We start from the raw sequence: 24,144 nt of genomic DNA, 5'->3' as shown, positions 1-24,144 counted from the left end.
CAGCTTAAAAGCTACAAGGAATTTTTAGCTCATGAGTTAAACTAAAATTGTCACTTCAGCTGTATGCCCGCTGTTGATGTGAGAGAGCTGGAGCAGCTCTGATCCACTGCCTTGGTTACGAAACTGTATCTTTGGCACTGTAAGGGAAGATGAGCAGGAAAAGGAAAGAGCCCAAAGAAAAAGTCAGCTTGTCATCATGAGTTGTGAATATGAATGAGCAGTGAACGTACGCTGTCCCATAAAACCTGAGCTTAGCCTTCTGACTAAGCAGATTGATTTACTGCTTGTTTTGTGGGTGGTTTTGTTTGTCTGGTTGTTTGTTTGTTTTGATATATTTAATTTTTTTAGGGGGGGGGTCCACGCTTGGAAATCCAGATGAGAAAAGAGCTGTTGAAGGGCATTATTGAAACAGGGCCTCTCATCATACCTTGTGCATCAACTGTTCAGTGAACTAGCATTGTTTCTTCAGGTGTACGATGAAGCTGTGCTTTCCAAGGTTACCTCTTCAGGACAGCAGATTTTCCTGCAAGGCAGTACTTTCACAGGCTGTGTTATTATCTGAGGCTGGGAAGTGAGTAGCAGGGCTCCGTGTGTACACAGTGGATTACTCAACTTACCGGTAAAAAACCAAAACTACTTTGGTCTGACCAAATGTGTTTCCTTCCCTGAGCTGGAATAAACATTTGGCTTCAGAGTCAAAGTCTCTTTATTATAGATACTGTTTGATATAGCCTTCTGGAGGGAAGATGTCATGCTTTTAATGTCTCTCTGACTTGAGTTTAGGGATAGCAAAGTTGTGGTCCTTGTCCTGGTCCAGTCTGCATCCTCTCTGGGCAGTGAAGCTGCCCTGGCATCCCTCGGGGAGTTGTTCTGCCTGAAGAGTGGTTGAAGGAATCCTGCCAGTCCCCTTCATATCTCCCTCTTCTTAGTCCTGGGTCTGGGTGCCCTTTTGGTGCCATGGTCCTGTCTGCTGTGGCTTTCTTTGGTATGAAGATGAGGAGGTAGACTTGGAGAGATTCACCAGATTCAGCCCTGATAAAGGCCTGGCATACTCAGTAGGAAGCAAGTATTTAGTTCCTACATTATCTGACTTTGTTTGGTATAAGAAAAAAAAAACAAAAACAATTAAAGAGCCTACGCTTCAGTTGGTGTTGCTGCTTTTAAATCTGTCTGAATCTGAAGAAGAAAAACAAATGAAAGCAAAAGAAGACTTTAATAGCTGGATTCAGGGTAATACTTGATTTTTGGAGCATTTTGATGCTGAGGGTATCCATGCAAGAAGAGAGCCTGATCTACAGTGTTTTCCTTTAGCTCCTGGGCCTCATGGCTGAAATTCCTGTTCTGTCAGCAACAGGACACTCACTGGCATTGCTCTTACTGATATGTGTGCGATGTGCTTTTATGGTAGCAGTGAAGAGCACAGACAGCTGGGTAAATTATGTCTCTTCTTTAAGTGCTGTTATGGAGCAGTGAATCAATTAATCTCTTACCTGAATAGACAACCTTTTAGGCTTGTTTTTCCTCTAAAGAGGCGCAATTGGAATGTGAGTATAACATTTCCAGTTTTAAAACTCGTTGAGTGTCTTAGTCATAACGAAACTCATTTAAAAAAATTGAATTGTTAGAGGTTGTCCAAAACAATTATTGAAGTTTTTGTTGCTATAGTACTTTTTTAGCCTGCATTTTCTCCTGCTGATGTGCTGGAACTAATTCCTGTTGAAGACAGTGCAGTGATACATGGATCATTACTTTCCCCCTATAGCCATGTAAAGAAAAATCTGCAGGAACTCATTACTTAGTGGATTAGCAGGCTCTACTTCCTGCTGCTCAGTCCTGAAAACAGAAGGGAATAAATGGATCTTGAATAATCTCCTGCCTTTATTTAACAAAACAAACCAGATGTGAATCCTCCCTCCCAGATGTCTCAGTTGCTGTGGAAAGTTACACTAGCTGAGGTGCTAGAGAGTAGCTATATTATGTTGCCTTTTATATTAACTTCTTTCTTTTTGCTTTTATTATTTTTGAAAAGAGATTTTTTTTTTGAGGGACCATATTCACCACTTTTCAGAGACACAGTTATAGCGTGCTGAATACCAGTGTATGTGCTGAGCAAAATGTGTCTTTCTTTACATTGCTGCACATGGGAAGCTACTGGAACTGCACACCAGGTTAAGTGAAAGGAAGAGGAAGGGATAAAAGGTGCAGGAGGTTCAGGGATCCTGGAAGAATTGTATTCCTAATGTGCACCTGTGCCTGAACTGTTGGAGCTTTTTTTTTTTTTTGTATCAGCAGTAGAATTACAGCAGTCATGGTAAGAGCTTTCTGTCAGGTGATGAGGGCTGGACATAACAGGCATTTCAGTGTGACTGAGGGGAGTTCAGATGTTGGAGTGGGTTGCACTCCACACTTGTTGGTGTCTCTGAGAGCTGTTCAGTTGCTGATGAAGCCTGTGGTCCTGACATTTCCTAAACAAGCACTGGAGAGTCCCTTGCTGTTGAGGGATGAGTGATAAGCTGAATATCTTCCAGAGCTTTTCACAAGAACAGTCATGTAACTGCCCTAAAAGTCATAACCTTATGACTGATTTCTCTTGAAGTTATCCAGCAGGCCATTTAGAAATCCTGTCCATTAGTGAGAAAAAAAAGTTTTAAGTGTTCCCTGCTGTCATATTGTGATAGCTGAAAGGAATCATCCTTGCACTAAGGAATTTGAGAATTTCTTTGTGTGGAAGATATGACTTAAGGTCTAAGTAACAACATATCTATTTTCTCTGTTCACAGCATGGTGACAAGAAGTCAAGTGGAGCTTCTTCCAAAGGAGCAGAGAAAAAAGCAGAAGTGGAAGAGGTAAATTCAAGTGTTTGAACACATTAAGAGAAAAAGTTGGCAATGAAGTTCCTCCTATACTGATTTTTGCCTTTTGAGAGCAAAGTGGTAGTTTTTGGACAATTAACTCGTTAATCCAGATAGTCATTATACATCCAAGGAGTGTTTAGTTTTGTCTCATGCTGCTGAGGAGCCTACTGGAAATGTTGTTTTGTTTAGTTTTGTTTTTTTCTCTGTTCATATTTTCCCTAATACTTCACATTGGTATCTGTGGAAGTAACCTCAGTGAAGTGTCTGCTGTGCAGTGCTGGTACAGTGGGGGACACATCTGATGGCCCTGGTTTTTCAGTTGCCCAGAAGTACAGGTGAAGAGAATGTACTGTGATGCTTTCCACCTGATGTTTCATCCACAGCAGAAGCTATGTGGGAAATAACTTAGCCTAAGTCTGTTTGACTGCACTGCAAATCAGGGTCAGTGAATGCTTTTGCGAAAATCCTCTGAAGTAGATGATTCAAGCAATTGCTTTTTTTTCCTGTCCAGAAAGCCAGGAAGGCTTCTCTAGCCTGAGAATATGTTGCTCCTTTCCTCTCCAGACAGCTTGTTTTTTTCATAAATACCATTGTGCATTTATACATTCTTGGTTTAATGCCATATTCTTTGACTGCACATTGTTATTCTTAGTAGAGAAGTGCTGACATTTTTTGTTGGAAGGGTGGGAGTCAAGGCCTGTAGTTTGGGGTTCTAGGGCTAATGTTTCTGACCTCTTATTAAGAAGATCTGTTTCCAGCAAAACAAGACTCTTACTAAAATTTATTGTCCCAATACTTATGTTTTCTGAATCCTTAGAATACTGCATGTATGTTTCCTCTTGTGAGTTTCTTCATATATTTTATTTGTTCCATCCACTCTGCAGTGCTTAAAAGTGGAAACAGATCAAAAACTTCTTCCACAGACCCACTGAGGGGCATTAGCTTGACTGTGACTCATACCTACGTCCAAATTTGTTTTATTAAGCAGTTGAGGAAGCAACTCAAAATCTTTTAACAACTTTCCCAAGAGTCTGCAATGTTACATGTTTTTTAAAAAGTCAGACATAATTCCTATGGTCTTCAGTTTCTGAAGCAGAAATTTATAATATATCTGTAGAGAGCTTTGGGCAACATTGTTTAGAGTATTGAGTTTGTTCACCCGCCTACTAGAAAAGGTTTGGCATTAAAAAATTACTAGAAAATATGAAGGTCTTTAAAGAGTTTAAATCCATACTGAAAGAAAAACAGTAAAATCAATATGGTTGTTGTTTAGCCAAAAATAACAACAAACAACTCTTGTCTCTTAGATTCTTTGAGTATATAGTCCTGAAGGAGAGAGAGGAGGGTAGAGCTTTGAAAAGCAAACTTAGGGAGGGCCTGACACTGGTTTGATTGGGAGTTGCCAATTAGCCACAGCATCAAGAGGAATTCCCTATGAATACTGTTAGGGTGGAGAACAGGCTTCTTAACCCTTTCTTCTTGGAGACTTTAAAGTAGACTGAAGAAAACACCGCAGGTTTAGTGTAGATAGAAACCTGTTTGGTAAGATGTGGACTTGCACAGAAGGGAGGGAACTGTGATACCATGGTGGACAGGGCCATGTTGGCCTTGGGAAGATTGATTTCCATCACTTCATTGCCTCAAGATGTTAGCCAAGGAAAGACACTGTCATGCTTGTTTGCATCATTTCAGCAGTGCTGCTCAAGCTGTGAGTCTAGACAGGATGTGGGATCTGTTTGCACAGGAAGGGTCAGCTTTTGGTTGAGATTGGCACAATCTGTCAGTCCAGTGATGAGGAGCTGAGAGTGTATCTGTGCACAGAACCTGGTAGAAACGAGCAAAAGATGTTCTGGAAGTTCCAGATGTGTTAGAATATGTAGTTGAAAAGAAAAAATAAAGGCAGATCTTCATCAGTGAAGATGTCAATAAAAGTGTATGTTCTGTGTTGTATTAGGCATTGCTCTACGACAAATACTCAAGCCACAGGGATCTGTCTTAAAATCTTCATGTCTTGGTTGTTAGAACCTTACATTTATTGAGTTCACCTTCTAGGGAGAGTCAGACACTTGCTGAAAATCTCGATCAGCTTTACTGAAATGTTTTCATTCCTTGTGGATGTGTGTATGGAGGGTGTTAACAGAAAAGAAATGGGGGTTGTTGGAATTGCTGGTTGCTTGTGCACGTGAAGCTGTGGCATATTGTTGCAGCTGGGATGCAACTGCCACCCGGTAAAAATGAGTGGTGTGCCACAGGTTTCCCATATCTGTCCCTCTGTTCTCTCGCTATGATGTGACTTCATTGACCTGAGCCAATGTGTTTGCAGCATGCTATTGCAAAGTGTATGAAATAGTAAATTCCCTTTCTCCCACTTGGTTCCTGGTGTTCCAAGGCTTTTAGCAACTTGTCAGCATGTGAGGGACAGCTGCTGTGGTTTTATTTTATCCCCCATCTGGACATTGCCGTCAGCACACGTGTGTGTGCCTTTCTCCTGGTTTCAGATCACTTCCACTTTTGAGGCCGTTAGGGCTCTAGTGCTCTAGAAGCTCTTGGATGCTGAAATATAAATGCTTTCAAGGGCAGATGGCACAAAATCACTGAAGAAAAACCCAGGATTGTTCATAAAATACACTGAACTTAAGAAATTCCTGGCCCACAAATTGAGTCTGGAAGAGTATTTAGAAGAAACATCAGCATGGACCTGAACTGTTTTTGCATTGCTGGTTTTGTTTTCTTTGCTATCTGCTGCTGACTAATGCTAGAGACAGGGGAATGATAAAAGTGAAGCTTATCCAAACTCAGGAAGGCAGGTCTTGCACTGTGATGAGGTGCATGGTCCTGCTGTCCTAATCTTGGATGCCATGTCCAGTCAGTGCTGCCTGTCAAAGGGCCGCCCTTGGGGCACAGTGTATGCTGCTACACAACCACGTGAAATTCATAACAATAATGCAGAACAAGTGCTCACATTGTGTGTGGCTGTGCTCTGAAATCTCCCTGCTCTGAGTCGATCCATGTTAATAATATGGAAAAAGACCTGTTCTCTTTTTACCGTTGCAGAGGGAAATACATACCAAAGAGAGATTCTGTATCTCTGTAAAAGCCCAGCCTGTGCATGGCTGCTGTCTGGATCTGGAAATGTGATACTAAAAAGGAAAAGAGAGTCATGTATTCTAGGAATTGGAAGCTCAGCTTAGAGTGAGGCCGTATTTCACCAGACATGATGTGAAACAGGCCCCTCTTTAACTTGTTCTGGCTTTTTGAGTTACTCTTTACAGGACTGTAGGCAGGACCTGTGCTGCTTACTCAGCTCATGGTACTTCACTTATCAGGAAATATATTCTTTACTTTGAAACGATGACAGTCATGATTGGTGCTAAAGCATCTCTATCCTTTTAGAAGTGATTATTTGCTCTGAAATCAGTGTGTCCATGATACATTTTAATCCTGAGGCTTGCCACTTAGGATTCCTTATCCAGAAAAAGCATTGAGGGTGAGTAAAGGCGTTATGGCTGGTGACAATCATGTTGGGGTGCCCACTGCTGATCTGAGTTGTGGAAGTGCATGGGTAATTTTTACCTTCAGTGTTTGTGGTTTCTTTTTACTTTGGTTCCAAATTATTAATTTATATCTCTATTGTTTGTTTGTTTTCTTTCCCCCTTGTGCCTCACAGCACCTTGGCACTGGCAGAGGGAATTATGGCCTTAATCTATCTTCAGTAGAGGAGTGGGAGGGTTCTGGGAAGCACAGCAGCAGCTTCTTTATCTGTCTCCCTTTTCTGCTTTGGTGCTTCTTTTGGCTAAAATGCCAAAGGTAGTTGAAAAATAACATTAATTTAGTTAAATTCTGGTACCTGCTGAGAGCTGTTGCAATGTAAGTTTTTTGCCTTCAGAAGGAATATAGGGTGTTTGCTGCTTGCGGTATTCTTGAATGGAAGATTGATAGGGGAAGGCTGAAATGCTGCTGATGGCTGTCAAAAGCATTTGCAGAACAGAGGTTGCACATCCTTGCCTCTCATGTTTTTTTTTTTTCCTAAAGGCAAGTGTACCATAAGCATTCTTACTGCAACCTTACAATGAACACTTGAATGTTGTAGTCCAAAATGAGCATTAAGTCCACATTTCTGGACACCAGTTGTAACACATCTTCCTTTGCAAAATGCATTTATCAGAACAGTGTACTTCATCTCCCCTTCAATAAACCTGGAGAATTAATATTCCTCTCTGAAACAGTGTTCTCTCTTTTTGAAGCCGCTGATGATAATGAAGAGTGGATTATAAGTACCTGTGTGCCACAGCTTTTATTCCTTCACGCACAATTCTTTACAGGTGCATAACTTTTAAAATTCATTTCATAAAGAAGCTGTATTTTGGTAATCCGTTGTCTCTGTTAATATCTGGTTGGGAAGTAAGGTGTGAGTACAGCTGCAACGTAGTTCTTCAGTTGTTTGTGTCTGATATTGTCACAGAAGAAAAATACTCTTCCAGTTCTCGGAGGGGAATAAGATGGGACCAGCTCTGATGTATTTGTCAATAAAGGCTTTCTGAGCTGGTTTGTGTGGATGGAATATCTAGCATCCTTATTTTAATAAGGGTGAAAGAAGGATAAACCTAATTGAATGATGTGGCCAGTCCTGCTTTTACAAATGTGTTAAGGGATACCTAGATACCAAAGAAGCTGCTGTTGAAAGGTGACTCTGGGATCTAAAATATATATAACTCCATGTGCTGTAGACAATATTCACTAAATGATATACATTTGATATGGTGGCTTAAACTTCCAAATGGCTTTTCTCTAGGTAGTCTTCCTCTGCTCCAGGGGAGAATTTATTTGTTAATTTTTCTTCTCTCTGTCTTTATGTTTTATTGCTGTTGGTTTATCACCAAAAAAAAATATTGGCATTAACTTTTTTTTCTTTATTCTCTTTAGTTGATTAACATAAGTTCTTACTCTGAATAAGGGTTTATTTCGCTCTATTAATTGGTTCTGTTTTTGGAGGGGGCTTTTCTTTGTTTGTTTTTGGTGGGACATTTTTTTTACTCCGTTTTTGGGGGGGGTTGGGAGGTGGGATTTTTGTTTTTACTGATATTTGATCTGTTTTTTGGTTTGGGTTTTTTGGTTTGAGGGGTTCTTTAGGGTGTTTATTTTGGGGGTTGTTTTTTTGTTGTTTTTAATTGTTATTTTGGTTTAGTTTGGTTTTTTGGGGTTTTTTTTGTAGCTCAGACTCGTGGGGGTGGGGAAAGCTACCCTTGTGCCTGAAAGTTTTGAGTACCTTGGTAGGTGCCATAAAGACTCCCTTCTCTAAAACAGTATTTTATGGATTTATGGAATTCTATGATATTTTCAGAGCATCACAGTTCTGTTAGACATAGTCTTTGGTACCAAAGGTAAATCTTGAACACCATAAACCCTGAGCCCGAGGCTGAATACGAACGAGGTGGCAGTCAATATCTGTGGTGCTGAAGGTGTCCCCACAATTCTGATTGCTCTTCAGAGCTTTCTCTTTTTTTTTTTTTTTTTTTTTTGGTGATTCTTTTATGGTGACTTCATCTTCTCTATTTTTCTATTTGAAAAGTGGAGGCTAGCACTTCAGATTTTGAGCTACTTGGACAACTTAATTAAATGTTGAAGGATTTGTGGGTAATGCTTATTACAGACTCTTCAGTGCGCTATGTAGAGACAAAGCCCAAGGTGTTCTGCATTTTGGTACTGTCTCTACAAAACTGTAAATGCATCACACCTCCATCACCTGCCTCCAGGATCATTACCACTTCAGCTGGAACACTGCTTCCTTCCTAAGGGAGTTAAAAATGTTCATTGTTCTTCAACGGGAGATGAAGAGCATGTGGAAGAAGACTGTCTGTTCCCTTAGGAATGTGTGGTCAGAGAAGAAAATATTGAGACAAACCTGACTGACACATGATGGAGGGAGGCTGTGATGAGGGTTGTGTGTGTCTCTGTGGTGCGTTTGGGGCATCTCTGGGCTTTTCTGCCACTTTTTCCTTTAGCCACATCCCTCAGTCTGGGGATAGGCCCCAGGTTCTGGGCAGGTCTGTAATGGGCAGCAGCCCTGGACTTCAGTCACTATGCAGGAAGGTTCTCGGCTGGAACACTCCTAATACCCTTTTAACAGGCAAAAATCAGTGTTAGCCTTGGGTTTTGCGGCATCGTGTGGAGTCTTACTGGGTTGTCATTTTTCCAGTGTGATCCTTGATGTAAGATCCCTCTTAGTTTCAGTTGGTACCAGATTTGGGCCATGTTTTCGTCATGTTAATCTTGTGTGTATGGCTCACTGCCCCATCTCTGGAGCTGACTGCTGGATGTGCATCTTTGCTCTAGCTGATCTCCAGGTTTTCAAACTAAATCAGAAAGGGAAGGTGGAATTACCTGAATGGCAGAGGTCTCTGGACCTCCCAGACTGTTACAAATCTGATGTCCCATCCACTGAAAACTGGTGCTTCTGAGTTTGCTGGTTGAATCTCTGGTCCTTCTGCAGCCGGCCCTACTTGTGGAGAGCTGTTGAAATGTGAAACCTTTAATTGCATTGTGAATCTTGTGCTTCTTAGAAAAACTGTAACCATAACTTTGTATCTTTTCTGCCAGAGGATGTTGCCTTCTGGGTAGTCATTCACCTTCTGTCTGAACAGCAATAGCTTGCCCCTCTTGTATTCATGATACTTTTCATATAGTTACTGTTGCTCTAACTGTTAGCTTAAAATGAAGTCGCTGTGCCACAGGAAATAGCACAGATTTATATATCGTCCATAAAACATGGAAGAGAACTGAGGCTGCTCTGGGCGTACACATTTCTGGGCTCTGAAATGTGCCTGTGTGAATTAAAGCTACGCAGGAGAATTCATTTTTTGATGATTTGCCTTGCAAAAATGTTCTAGGGAACATTTTTAAGTGTGCTTTTTCTTTTTTTTTTTTAATACTTTCTGTTTGGATGGGGTTTTTTTGTTTGTTTGTTTACCGTTTTATTTGGATTTTCTTTTCTTTCATGGATATGTCTGACCTTTATTATGTCTTTTTATTTTCTAGAACAAACAAGCAAGTGCTAATATCAGCCAGCCGATCAAAACAGAGACAAGCGGAGCAGATGCTTCTGCTAAGGTAATGTGTACTTAAGGAAATTATCTTTTTTTGCAAGTGAAGAGGATGTGGTGTGACTCCATCCCCTGCACTGGGATAAAAGATTATTTGTTTGCCAACATTCAACACCGCTAGGGTGCTCTTCATGACTTGCTAGAAATTGTAATGTGTTGAAATGAAAGGGGAGCACAAGTCAGCAGAATGCCAGTGTTGACATTGTGAGGAAGTAAATGGTAACATTCTTCCCTTTCACGTGTTCTTTCTTAGTCTTCCAGTTATTTTAAAGAATTCTGGCCCTGCTGATGTCAGTGGGCGTCGGCATTTGACTTTTGGGGGGCTATGTTTCTTTTTTCACCCTGAGGTGTTTATATTTTTGGGTTCTGTTTACTTGGTAGAACTTGGTAAGTTTGAAGAACTGACAGCTTGTCTTTGCTTTCATTGCCCCCAGAGCAGTTTGAGAAGCATTTTAATGCTTAGTTGCAAAGGAGTGTAGGTGGTATTCTCTGAGGGGAAACAGGGTGCTCAGGTCTTGCAAGGTGTTGAAAGAGAGTGTTGAAAATACTCTTGCTGATGCTGCACCTGGTAGCCATTGTTAGGTGCATAATTGTCACAGGTGAGTAAAATGCAGATCACTTAAAAGAGAAACAGCAGTATGTTTTATTGAGATAAATAAACATTTTTGATGGAATTCAGTGAAGCTGGGCAGTAAAGTTTAGCTCCAGCTGGAGTTCAGAGAGAGCTCAGATTGGGCCCATTTTGATGGCAATATTCAAGAGTGAGGCAGCTGGCTGCCAGTCAGCAGTGGAGACAAGATCAGTGTCTTTGTTTAGTTCTGGTACTGTGTTCTGTACTTTAGTTACCTTGAAATTCTGGGTTTCAGAAGTACCTTTTGACATATTTCTCAACCCCCCTTCACTCCCATGTGTGAGCCAGGGGCTTTGCAGCTCCTTAGTTCACACCCAAGATGTGAGGTTGGCTGTTCCTAAGTCAAGCTGAGAAGGGTCCACAGACCCACCACAGAGTTCCATGTCCGGAGAGAGCCTATTGTTTGAAAGATCTTAACAGCAGGAAGTGTTTCTGCTTTTGAATGGGATTTTTTATTTTCTTAATCAGTTCTTTTGTAAAATAATACACCTAAAGATATCTTCATGCTTCCTAAGTAATTTATTTTTCTTTTTTACTCAGTAAAGGAGTAGACAAAGATATAAATTCTGTTGTCCCTTTCTTTCAGTGTTTCTGTCTATCACTAAAGATAGCCCAGCATTTTCTAATATTTTTTTTCCTTTCTATTCCTTGCTCTTTGCCAAGGATTTTTCCTCCTAGTCAACCTGGATGTCACCAGCTGCATAGTCCCAGGAATGCTTTTATCTAATTTGCTGACTAACAAATTCTAAGTATTTTAAAATTTTTTTTCTGTGTATGTTCTTTCTACGATAAGTAGTAAAAACTTTTAAGTGTGGAAGGCACAGTTCATACATGCTATTAAGCCTAAGAACTGGAAGGTAGTGTCATGAAAATAATGCAATGGAATTGCCAGGAATTGCTGTATATTAGATTATGTATTTTTGCAGTACTTGGTGTTTCTCCAGTTTCTGTGACGTTCCAGTGTACTTACTGATAATGATTACGTACTATGAAAATACTCACCTCATACTATCTAATACTGACTTTTAATCAAAAGGTAATTTAAGTTCAGCCTTTTAAGTTCCTACTCAGCCATTTCTGCCTTTCTAGGCTAAATCTTCTGTTAATTGTAACTTTTACTCTCAACAATCTCCTGTGATCCTCTAGTGTTATTTAAAATAGAGGAAAACTCAGAGATTTATTGTCATTTGTGCCACCCATACCTTTTTTCAAGCCATTTGTCTGTCTGTTTTCTTTTCTGCCTTTATTTATGTCTCTAAAAATATGTACTGAAAACAAAAAAAAATTTGCAGTGTTTTGGGGTTTTTTTGTGTGTAGGGGTTTTTTGGGTTTTTTTGTTTCTTTGCTTGCTTTTTGTTTTTTAATGGGAATTTTACAGGAATTAAAGTATTTCTTGAAAAGGCAAGACAGCCCTTTCTGTTTTCCTGTAAAACCTGATCAAATCTTTTAGTGCAATCAGAAATATTCCAACAGTTTTTGGACAGTTTGGGACTGCTGTTTCTTCTATTATTTATTTCCCCCTAATGTAGCTTTAATAATTCTGTTGGTCAGTAGTACTTGTCATTACTTATCCTAGATAAATTCCTAAATCCTTACCAGGGCAAGGGAGGTGGTATAGTTAAGTTGCTCCAGTTCACTTTTTTTTTTTTTTTTTTAATCTATTTCTACCTTGTGGTAATATTAATTAAACTGAAGAGCCAAGAGGGGCTTTGCTGCCTTCACATCAGGCCTGAGTAAATTTTCCTTCAGCTAGTAAGCAGTAGTAACTGATGGCTTGTTTCTTCTGGGGTTTCTGTCTTTCAGCTGCAGGAGCTTCCGTGTGGTGAAGGATTGTCATTATGTCTTGCCCAGGCATGTGGGCAGTCTGATTGTCCAAGGAAGAGGACTCAGCTTCCTGGCTTTGTTTTTGTTGCACTGTTCCTCAGAAATGCCCTCTGTCCCTTAATTTTACACCTGTGCTTTCTGTTGTATCACTGCTGAGTTCCTGGAATTGCATCCAGTGTTTACTCACTGCCTCTGCTCCATGTGTACTTAGAGCAGTGTTAGTTGGCTGCCTAAGTGTCCCTGTGGGGGTGCAAGAAATGCTGCCTCTCTTGCCTCCTCCTCTGCATGAACGGCACTCAGAAGGCTCAGTCAGCAACCTGGATGTGCCCAATTTTTGTGTGACTCAAATCTAAATGAATAATTTAGGGAGGCTTCGCTGAAGCAGGTGTTCTGACTGCTTTGTTTCTGTGACAAACCTTTCTTTCCTCTTTGATGGGGGAGTCCTGTTCGATATCGGTTTGTACCAGGGGGGTTTTCAGTGAGCACCTGTCTTGTCAGATAAATAGAGTGAAAAGGGAAGTTCAGGTAAGGCTGTCATCATCAGGAATGTTTACTGGGTTGCCCAAGGGCAGCCTCTTCCATGTACACACTGACTGCCAAGGTGCACAAACCAGGCCATGACTGCCAGGATTAGCAGGCAGCAGTGGGGAGGAAAAACTGAACTAACCCCCTTCGTCTGCAAAAGGTCTCCTGCCAGTGCTGCTGTGTTTTCTTTTTACAGCCTTCAATGAAGATTTTGCCAGTTCCACAGCCATCAGAAAAGCCAATTTCCACCTCAGTGTTCAATCGTGTCTATTAATAGAAGGCACAAATACTTGAACACAGCTGGATCCAGCCACCCTTCCTGGATCTTTGTGTTCTTATGTGGTATTTCTGTTGATAACAGATGAAGTTTTGATGCTTTTGGTGTAGCAGGTTTTTTTCATTGCTCCTAATGAGTAATTATTTTCTTTTTCTGGGTGGCTGCTATGGCTTAGAGAAGTGGCAGTCTTTGTGTTACATGGAAAAAGAAGAGCGGTTGCTAAGTATCTTTGAGTGAAATCCCTACTGTTCTTGCAGCAGGCAAATTTATCTAGTTAATCATCAAAAATTAAACCTACTGTCAGTGTTTTTTTCTGCTACACACATTATTAACTGTCATTTTGTGAGTTTTGCAGAGGTACATTATTGTGAAGGAAAGAATTTTTGAGTAGAAGGCCTCCAAAGTCACAGGATTGTTTGGGAATGTCCACAGAAATACGTAAGTTCATTCTTACATTCCCAGTTATATTGTGAATTTTGGAAAGACTATCTTTAGAATTTGAGATTATTCAGAAAAATAACAATTCAAGTTATCTGAGGACTTCATTTCCATGTTCTGTCTGGGGTAGGTGTGTGTCATGACACAGACACAATTTATAAGTGTTCTGCAGCAGGATTGTGGCAAATCATAAGGCTCTTCCTGGAAGCTGCCCTCAGAGCTGTTGGCAGCTCATGAAAATCAGGAGGGCTGTGCCTGTGTGGAGAGCAGTGCTGGGTTTCTTGGTGGTAGTGACATGCTTGAAATAGACGTAAACATCAGAAATTGGAAGCTGCTGGAGTACAGAAGGTGCCTGGTGCATGGAAGAGCTGGCTTTGTATAAAGATACAGGATTCGCAACTTGTAGACCTGTGCAGTGGTCAAAATAGCACAATCCTTTAATGAAAAAATTCTGTATTTCACTCAGAAATGAGGTATTCATCAGTCTGCAGTTATTTATCCTTTTCTAATTCCCTTCCAGGGCTGACTTATTTCTTATTATTTGCTCAGTATAAAAGGCAATACAGAGGCTATTAGGAAAAAGTGGCTGAAGGTTTTGTTAGTGGCACAAGGGCTTTTTCTTTAAAAAAAACCAGACTCTCCCATGCTACTACAGATACTGAAAATTGGATTCAATGGCAAAAGGAAATTCAAGAGCAGATCACTATTGGTATTTCAAGAAGCACCTGTTAATTTCTAAACTAATACAGATTATTTGGATTTGTTATGCTTAAAAATAGCCCTAGTCAGTCAAGTTTAGGGCTAAAGTGGCCTAAACCATCTCAATTACTTTCAATTAGTAACATCCACGTACTCAGAGAGTCTGGGTAATCAGTCCAAATTTAGAGACTGTAAACTTGTAATAGGGCTATTGCTCTGCTGGGGGGAAATGGACGGGTTCCTTCTCTTGCACCAGTGCTGAGAAATCAAAAGGTAGAAGGCAAACACTGCTTTTTTGGTTGCTGAATTTGGCTTCACCCCCTGCTTTGCTGCGTGACTTTCAGTGACAGCTCAGTGACAGCTGTCCCTGCTGGGGCACCCTGGTCTGGCCAGCTCCAAAAGCGACCCCAGAAAGAGCAGGAGGGGTTTGCTCACTGTGGGAGCCCGAACCTGCTGGTCTGGGTGCCCTCCCTGCGCTGCTGGGTGGGGACTGTGTGGCTCAGCACTCGGGCTTGCCCAGGGCTTGGCTTGGCCGGCAGCTCCCGGAAGCCGCAGCCCAGCGCCGGGTTGAGGAGCGGCCGTGTCCCGGTGTCCCTGGAGGAAACAGGAGCCGCACGTTTGCCGAGTGAGTTAGCTGCCTCTGCGTAGGGCTTGTTTGTGTTTATGTTGTAGTTCCTCTTCTTTTTTTTCTTTTTCTTTTTTTTTTTTTTTTTTTTTTTTTTTTTTTGGTGGTGTTTTGTCCCCTTTCTCGCCCTTTTCTGGGAATTTTGTGGGCTGCAATAACACAAGCTGCCAGCTCCAGCCAGGGCTTTCTGGCGTGACTCCCCTGTCAGCAGGCTTGAGGCACTCCAGAGCGATGCGTCGTTAATAAGCTTTGGAATTTATTTTAATATACTGGAAACAGCCTTTTCAGACACCACGTGACACGGCAGTTTGGAGAAGACGGGGACAAGGAAGAGCAAGCTTTGAAAGTCGTGTCTTAAGTTTTTCTGTATTTTTTTGTTTTGGGGCGGGGTTGGTATTTTTTGCTTGCTCACAGCCCACGCTGTTCTGGCTTCCAAGACCTGTGTGATTTTTTTTTTGGCATATTAATGCAGAGCCTATATGCCTGTACAGAGTATTGCATAGTCAGGGTGTGGTGAACTGCAAGAGCAGCTTCTTGTTTGAACTGTGCTCAGGTATCAGTAGTTTATTGCACTTAAAAATGTATGATCTAAAAGATGCTAAAACAAATGAAAAAATAGTACTTTTCAATAAATTATATTGTTTCTGCAGTAGGTGGGTAGGCATGGCTTAAATTATGCCAGTGTTTAATTATTGTTGGTAATATTGTCTCTCCTTTGAAGAAAGTTAAAGTAGTGCATGAAATAGCCCAGAATTTTTAAACATTGCAGACACCTCTGCTGAGTTCTTGATTTTTTTTTTTTTGGTAACTAGTTTCCACAATGTTGTATTTTTTAGATTTATATAAAATAATATATAATACCTTCTTCTGCACTAGACATTCTCTTTTGTAGACCAGCATTTGTTGCACTCAGTCTTTTATATAACAGTGCTTTTTTTGGTTTGGGGTTTTGGGTTTTTTTGGGGTTTGGGGGTTTTTTTGTTTCATTTGAGTGATTAGATACATAGGGTATGTAGAGCTTGCAGACAATTCTGTTTCTGATCTTGGAGTTGCAGAAATGAGCTCCATGACCAGTTTTTCCTCCTGGCTCTGGTCATAGAGCTTTGCACGTGTGGGGGACACTCCCAGTTTGAATTCTGGGCAAGGCTGTGCTGCCGCGGTGGCTCTTGGAAGACTGGGTGTGAAAGCAGAGGAGAAACCTCTATCTCCAGAAAGCAAAGGAACTGTTCCACTGAGTTGGTCTCCAGCCTCTCCACTGTCACCATTTCTGCCATTTGTTTCCCTGAGAGGAAGATGCTTGTGCTCATTAACACTTCGGGGCTTTGTTCAGAGTCTCTCCTGCCAAAGGGAAAACATCTCAGGGAGAGAGGAAGGGTGGTGGCCTTCAGCACCCTTTGGGAGCTCCTTAAAGCTCAGAAACCCTGATGATGTCGTGGGAGAAGTCAGGTCTGTGCTTGCCTTTATGTCATGCTCAGCACAAGTGCTGGACCAACTTTAAAACGAACATTTTTGATCCCTGGGAGAGAAAACTGCTGTGAGGCTGGATAAAATGTCACCAAAGTGGAGATTTCATTTTTTTTAACTGGACCACAATACAGTTATTCCTCCAGAGCATGCTGAAGGGCCTTCTGAAGTGATTTTGAATTGAAGCCAATGCTGAAGGAAGAAGTGCCCCAATATGCCTCTTTTTAAGAGGGGATAATAAAACAGTGTTGAAATTTTCTAAAATGATTGAAGAACAAAGCCCAGTGACACACCACCACTACCCCTGGTTATGCAGCGTTGCCCTGAGATGATATTTTGACAGCCAAGTTTTATTAAGATTCCTTGACTTGGTGTTTTTTATTTATTGTCTTGTGTTCCCCATTCATTTTGGTAGCTATGTGTGTCGGTCCATACAGCTATTCATGAATAATTATTTCTTTCCATTTCTCTGCATTCTGGGGCTGAAAAACAAATTTCCTGTTCTGAGTGCTGCTCTCACATTGGATATTGCCTGGCTTGATTGTCACAGTAGAAGTAATCGAGTTCATAACCTCAGAGACCTTTAGCCTCAAGATGAAGTTGTAACTTTCTGTAACTTTAGTGTCTTTTTCAGCCCTCCTTTAGAGAACACTGGTTCTGTTAGTGACTCCTGTCTCTGTCTGTGACTTCCTGGTTCGGTTTGTAATTCCCCTTTGCATCCCAGCTCTGCAAAGCATAGTGTTGCGTGACACTGCAGACCAAATGACACAAATCCTAGCTGAGCTCAGCAGTGCAGCATGGCATGTGGCTGGTGCCTAATCTCCTGTTTTCCTGGTGTTTATTTGTCAACCTGCGTTTTGCTGCTGCAGATAACTGTGGAATGTTCTGGTGTTTGAAACAGCATGCATAAAATGGAAACGATTGGCTGGAGAAGTTGCAGCCAAATGCTAAATGCTCACGTGAGGCAAAACTGAAAAGAGGATTTTTGTGTTCAGGATTTTTGACCACAAAAACAGGGGAGCTCATCTGCAGCGACCAGCTCATACATTACTGTAATCCTCTCTTGTGCAGAGTGGGAACCTCAGAAGAGGCTTGACAGGACTGGGGCACTGCTTCTAATATCTGAATATGACTGAATGAAAGTGAAATTTCAGTGTGTGCCAGCTTGTAGAATTTATTGTCACTGAAACAGGAAGTTTCCAGGAGGACGTAATTGAAGAGTGTGTTTAAGGAGAAATAAGAATGGGGAGTTTAAAGCTGATTGCTGATTAATTTAAAAGAAACAAGGATTGTGCAACCTGAGATACTGAAGTGGTCTGTTTGCAGACACACAGAACATGAAGGCAGCAGATGAAGTCTGTTACCCTGCTTGGAATATACTGACTTAGTTTCCAGATAATTTCCAGTATCATGGAAGGACTTTAAATAGAAATTGCCTTTGTATATAGTAAAGCCTTTAAAGCAGTAAGCCAAACTGATTACTAAGGAGTCTAAGTAATTCCTCAATGTAATGGCCACAAATTGAACTGTGAGTATATAAAGTTCTTGCTGTATAGTTACTGTGCATGACCTGTGATCCACTAGCAAACTCTTTCCCTCTGCTCCCAAAAGAAGCAAACAGGCATGGTGCTTCTTGCCATCTGCTATGAGATACTTACAAATTTTTTGAAAGTCCTAACTTCCTGCATATAAGTGAGCATAAACTGAGGTGTTGGAAGTTAAAGGAAGAGTCAAATAGTACAAAAATTACTTAAAGTGAAATGTCATTCACTGGCCTCAGTTGTGTTTTGTTCCAGCATAAAGCTGTTTCAGAGTCTTAACAGTTGCTAAAATAAAGAAAAACATGCCAGTATTAAGCCTTGGGCCTGAATTAGCTTGCTGCAATCCTGACACCTTAAAACAGACATCTCACCTAAAGGTGGTTTGGCAGTTTCTACACGGTGTGAAGCCTTGTTCTACACTGTGGTAAATAAAATACTGATCTTACTGATTTGCTTGATAACATTTTGTTCAGTGTGAACAAATTTAAATGCAAGTAGGTTGTGTCTAAAAACACTGCTTAAAAACCTGTTGCATTAAATTTGAGTAGTGTGGTTAACCAGCTTTAGCTGATGCATGAAATTCTGTAGTGAAGTATTGAAGAATTTCATCTCTGTGCCAGAATGGCAGAAATTTTATTCTAGTATTCAGAGTAGAAGGAACCCGTGAATCTGTGTAATGGAAGTTGTCTGGTCAATGTTCCATGACCATCAATCAATTTAGCAGCACCTGAGGCTGTAAAAGAGTCTTTACAAGATAATGAGCACCTCAGTGTCCTGGTTCAAACCAGTTCCTTAAAAAAAAAGTCATGTTTTTATTTCATGTGGAAATGGCTGTATTTCCTCTGTGTCTTTTACCATCTCTGAATGGTGGTTGATCTTGCTTCTGGGTACAGATTAATAATAATTGTTGCAAATGCTTGTTCTGCGTGGTGAGAAAATGGCAGAATAATGAAATTTTAGGGCTATTCTTTTCCACAATAGTAGCTGGAGAAATTTGAACTATAATGATAGTAATAGATCGTCGATATTTTTCGGTTATATTCACAGCAGCTGAGTTTATGAGAGCTAAAAGCACAAGGAAACATCTCTAGAGACAGGGTTTCTACGTGGTGGTTGTTGGTTTGTTTGTTTGTTTGTTTGTTTGTTTTCCCCAAAGGTAGGTATTTAAAACCAGGTATATTGATGAATTGAACTACAGTAGCATGAATTTAAAAGCCAGCTAAAATAACAACTTTGGAAAGAGTTTTATATTGAGTTAGAATAGAGGTACATAAAGTAACTGGAACTGTCGTCCAAGGATTTTTTTTCCCCCCACCTGCCCTCAGTGGGTGGCAGGAGCAGGAGGCTTTTTTTTGTAACCTGCAGTGTTGATGGGTTTCAGTGATGACAGTGGACTTTAGAAATGAAAGGGCACTTACACGTGGACAAAGTCAGCCATCAGAAATTGCAGCATAAACCATTTGGAAATGGTTGTCATCACTTCTACAAAGAAACCCATCGCAATAGGACAGCACAACTACACTAGTGTCTGAGTAATACACAGGTACTAACTAGAAACCTGTATCCTGCTCTTCCATTTCATTGGGTTCTTAATATTAAGCCTCCACAAAATTAACTGAGAGCTTGAAATCTCGAGAAGAATATTGTTTTCCTGGTTGTCGTAGGTGTTTTTATCTTTCTCTTAAAAACCTGTTGTTTTTCTTAGAAATATAATAGCAGAACTGCATATAAGAGCAGCAGTTGCAAAATAGTAGGATATTTCCAAAATTACTTGGGATGGAAAATGACACAGGAGCACTCTAAGTTGTAATTTTTTAACTCAGCTACTATAGATAGTGTAACAATAAAAGATATATAAAGAGTTAATGCTTAATCTTTTTTTCCCGTTTTAAGTCACTGCACGTCTGAGATGCAGTGTCGCTTTAAATACACGCATTTATAGATTTTTGTATTTATTTGTACGTGTGCACACACACCCCCTTGGTGCTATCCCTGTCCCACCTTCTGCCGCCTGTGTGTGTGTCCAGGCATGAGAGGGGCTGCACAGCCCTTGCCACAAACCATCAATGCAAGTAAGAGGTTTAACCTCTTAACAGCTCAAGTGGTATTCCACACTTCATCGAAATAACCCATTATTTGACACAATGGTTGTCTGAAGAGCTTTTGCTGCCCACATCTTACAAGTGCCATTAATTGAAGCTCAGTATCAGGACCATTCATGGAAAGAAGCAGCCACTCTAGTCAGGTAGATTAGGTTTTCCCTTGCATTACACACCCTGTGAATTAGTAATTGTAAAATTATAGCTGTTGTGAGCTCTAAGCCTGAGAAGCAGTCCCAGCCCAGTCATACCGAAGGAGAATTTGGGTAGCTCTTCAGTCCTCTCTTCTAGTCTGAGTTCAGCTAGATTGCTCTAAAAATGTTTATGCAAGCTCTCCCAAAGGCTGCTAGAGCTGGAGGTGCCTGATTTGTCCAGGTAGCCGTTGCCTCAGAGTGACTCTTCTCTCCGGAAGGAAGATCTTTGAGCACAGACCTGAAAGATTCTTTAATGAAGACTAAGTCTCTTTCTTTTTTGTTTCCCATGTCCTTGGGGCCCTGACCGGAGTACAAAGCATCAGGTGCTGACTGGCCTTTTCCTGCCACTAGGTACCTCATACATACTTTTAGAGGTTGGAAGTTATATTTTGCATTTATATTTATCTTGTCACAGCAACAGATTCCTTTTCCCCAGATTCCTTTTCCCTTGTTTGTTTTTGTAGGAGAATCTCAGTCGGTGACACTATGGCCTTTGCATGCTTTTGTCAGTATTGCTGCTTGTCTAGAAGGATTTGGTGGTGTTTTGGGTTTTTGTGTTGCTGCCTTCAACCTACCACCAGTGTCAGAGATCAGGAGCTCTGTTTCATTTAGCTGTCTGAAAGCAAGATTGTAACCCACTGTTACAGACCAATTTACCCATTTTATTCAAGAAAATGTCACCTCAGGTAAAGTGAAAAGTTGCACTGACAGTATGTCCTCAGGAGTTTGTTGCTTTATTCTTGTTAATTCTTATTTATCCTCTTGTCATCTCAACATTTCTGTATGGGTTGCTTGGTAAATGCTTACAGCATCTCTTCTGGTTTTGAAGGTCTCCGCCTGGTGAATTTTGCCCCTTTCTGAGGCTGGGCAATGACCTTCCTCAGCCTGATGAATCTTCCTCATGCATTTCCAGAATTTTTAATTTTAGTTGACGTTAGCTCTCGCTACACATGGAGTAGTTTCAGTGATTTTTAGTTCTGTGAAACGGAGAGCACTCATGGATTTTTTGCTTGTTGTTTTATTTTTGCAGAGGGCATCTGTATCCAGTCCTCTGAGCTGTTCAATTTTTTTTTTATTTTGATGTTGTCACCATTATTTTCTTCTTCTCCTGTATTATCATTATTTTCTTCTTCTCCTTCTTCTCCTTATTTTTCATGCAGATTTCTGTGATATTCATGGTGAGACCAGATAACCAAATTTTTATTATTTTGTTTTATTTTGCTAACTCACTTGGCTTCTGTGGCAATTCTCTTTCAACCATAGCATGAATACTAACCTACTAACTTGACAAATTAGTTTCCAAGCATATTCCTTCTCTTAATTCTGTTAAATTGGATCTCAGATCTCTTCATCTGCCCTCCCTGGAAAGCCATCCTCTAACTCAGGAGCTCCTGAGGTCCTTTGGTCAGCTCCTGTGCAAAGACTGATCCGCACATTGCAGGTCACCCAGCAGCTCTGCTGGCAGGGTGGGGTAATTAACAGGGATCAGTCTTTGCTTAATCAGGGCTGTCCTGTAACAACATCTCCCCTGTATGTCAAGTGCCTGATGTGGTGGTCTCAGGAGTCTTAGGCAGGGAGCAGCTCCTGGTGGGCTAGCAGTGGTCCTAGTTGCCGTGTATTTGCCTCCCAGCTCACACAAGAGCTGTTTTAGCCATCCCCCAGGCTGGGATCCTTCCTGCACCTCACTCGTAGGACACCAGGGCTGGCACAGCAGCTTTCAGAACCCATGCCTGGTTTCAGGCAGGACCTGTGGGGGTGCAGCTCCCAGAAAAGAGGAACCAGCACTGATGGTGCTGGTTCTTCCCTCCTGCTCTGCCCTCCAGGGATCCCTAAGAGCCCAGAGGATGCCCCACTCTCCATTTGCAGCATCTCCTGCCTTTCCCTGCCCCAGCCTCCCGGTCTGGTTAAACCCTTGCTGTTTGACAGCCCAGCCTTCCTGCGAGGGAGTGTTCAGGTTGACCATGCCGGGGTGCGAGCTGGGTGTGCCACAGCCACACGGGGCAGCTCTGCGTCAGGACATTTTTGTTGCCAAGTTGCCAGGCAGCACTTCAGTATTTACCTCCACACCTGACACACGTCCCTGTGTTGCTTCACGCCTTCTGCAGTCCCTCTGTGGAGCTGTGTCAGAAACATCTGGGCACAGCTGGTGGCAAAGCAGGGTCCTGGGAGCAGGAGCAGCAGAGCAGCATGCGGTAAGAGGTTGATCCTGGAGCCAGGCTGGTGGTCACAGGGTGGTACGGTGGTGACTGCACCAGCCAGAGGGGTTGGGGCTCAGCAGCCTCTTGGTGTTGTCAGTCTGGCTGCAAATCCTGCTGGCTGAAGGGCTGGGAGAGCAAGGACCCGCTTCTTCCCTGGAATGGCTCTTTTTGGAGAGAGAGTGGAAAACTGGGGCTCTTTATTGTGGAACTTGAGCAGGAAGTGTGGGAAGTAAAGCAAGGCACTCTGTGGTGGTCCCTCTGCTCTTCCCACCTGTCCTGCTTTTCTCCTCTGGCTCCTCAGGGCTTTCTTCTCCTGAGTTAATCCTGAGTGTCCCCAGGGAGCATGGCTTGGTGTCCTCCACAGCCACTGGTCAGCAGCCAGACATTGAGGTGTTTTCAAACTGCTCCTTCTTCCTCCATGAGTACCCCCATTCTTCACCTTTTTGCTTCTGCTGGTCACTGCCCTCTAGCTGGACAGGGCAGGAAGAAGCAGCTGGGATTTTGGGGGGTTTTCACTCATTTCTGCTGGTTGTGGTGGTGCTGCTATGCTGGGGCATAGGAAAAAAAGAATTTTTCAGTGCATTTTAAGACAGTGGCTTGGTAGGAGTTTTCTGAGGGCTGGAAGGGAGAAGGGCTCAGATAAAAGGTTTTTTTATTAAACAGACAGGGACTATGGTGACTAATATGAAGGTGTAGAACAGATACCTACTTGTTAGTCATGCAGAAGGAATTCAGATTAATTTCTTGCAGAAGAAAGAAAAGGAGACAAAAAACTGTTAAAGAGCAAATTAAAAAAAATGTGTTGCCAGCAGGTTACCTGATGGTGGTAGTGGAAATGTGTTAAAAGGTTATTAAAAACTTTTGTTCTCTGCCCTAATGTAGGAGGGTCTGTACATTCCTATGTGTGTCTTCACCATGCAAAAGCTCCTATCTATTAAGTAGTCAATCTGTAGATATATGGAAGCAGATATTTATTACTTGTTTACTTTTCTGCAGTGTGACAACTGCAGATTCTCTATAATATGTATTTAGAACAGTTGAACCTCTCACTGAGGTGTGTGAGACACCAACTAAGCCAGTGGGGAGACCATACTGTCATCACCATAGTGTGCATTTTAAATTCTGTAAGGCTTTTCTCTTATTGCTGAGAAATGCTTGTGCTGCAAAAGGGTAGGGAAATTTTTAATTTTTCCTTGTGGAAGTAAGAAGCCACTCTGGGATACAGAGTAGTAATATGGCTTCTGTTCATTCAAACTGTGTGTGTGTGGTTTTGTACTTCCAAGTAGAGTGGTGAACAGAGACAATGTAAAAATGGAAGAGAAGAGAAGAGAAAAAGTAAAAAGTTGATAAACTGTGCTGTAAATTTAAATGACCTATGAATGTGTTAATGTGACAGACATGGCAGATCACAGAATCATAGAATACAGCTTTGAGTGTATGCCAAAATACACCTTTAAGCAGAGGAGCAAGAAGCAGGAATAGTGGAGTATTACTTCTTTATAAAGTATTGATGAGACAACTGGAATGTTCTGGGCTTTGAAATTTGATGCAGCCACAACAGAAACACAGCACAGTGGTTTTGGATTGACATCCCTGAAGCCAGGAGAAAATACAATGAATGTCCTTTGTGGAGTTCCAAAAGGGTCAGATGATATATAGGAATGCTGGGAGGGA

General features: G+C 41.5%; 1 protein-coding gene across 7 annotated transcripts in view; it reads left to right on the top strand.

The window, feature by feature from the left end:
- CAST (calpastatin) overlaps nucleotides 1-24,144 on the top strand; it is a 51,598-nt gene that overhangs the window by 2,188 nt on the left and 25,266 nt on the right. For 4 of the 7 annotated variants that reach the window (XM_066181894.1, XM_066181897.1, XM_066181895.1 and 1 more), the window contains exons 2-3: nucleotides 2,781-2,846; nucleotides 9,891-9,962. In XM_066181894.1, coding sequence (XP_066037991.1) covers nucleotides 2,781-2,846; nucleotides 9,891-9,962 — 138 coding nt within the window. Of the gene's footprint in view, nucleotides 1-2,780; nucleotides 2,847-9,890; nucleotides 9,963-12,694; nucleotides 13,651-14,903; nucleotides 14,975-24,144 lie in introns of those variants that run through there. The other 3 variants (XM_066181900.1, XM_066181898.1, XM_066181899.1) reach the window with 2 other exon arrangements.

Source organism: Chamaea fasciata, unplaced genomic scaffold (assembly GCF_029207755.1).
Source record: "Chamaea fasciata isolate MVZ Bird 193981 ecotype frontalis unplaced genomic scaffold, bChaFas1.0.hap1 SCAF_4, whole genome shotgun sequence".
NCBI classification, from domain to species: Eukaryota; Metazoa; Chordata; class Aves; order Passeriformes; family Sylviidae; genus Chamaea; species Chamaea fasciata.
The sequence above is the reverse complement of the archived record's forward strand: the minus strand, read 5'-3'. Positions and strand labels throughout refer to the sequence as shown.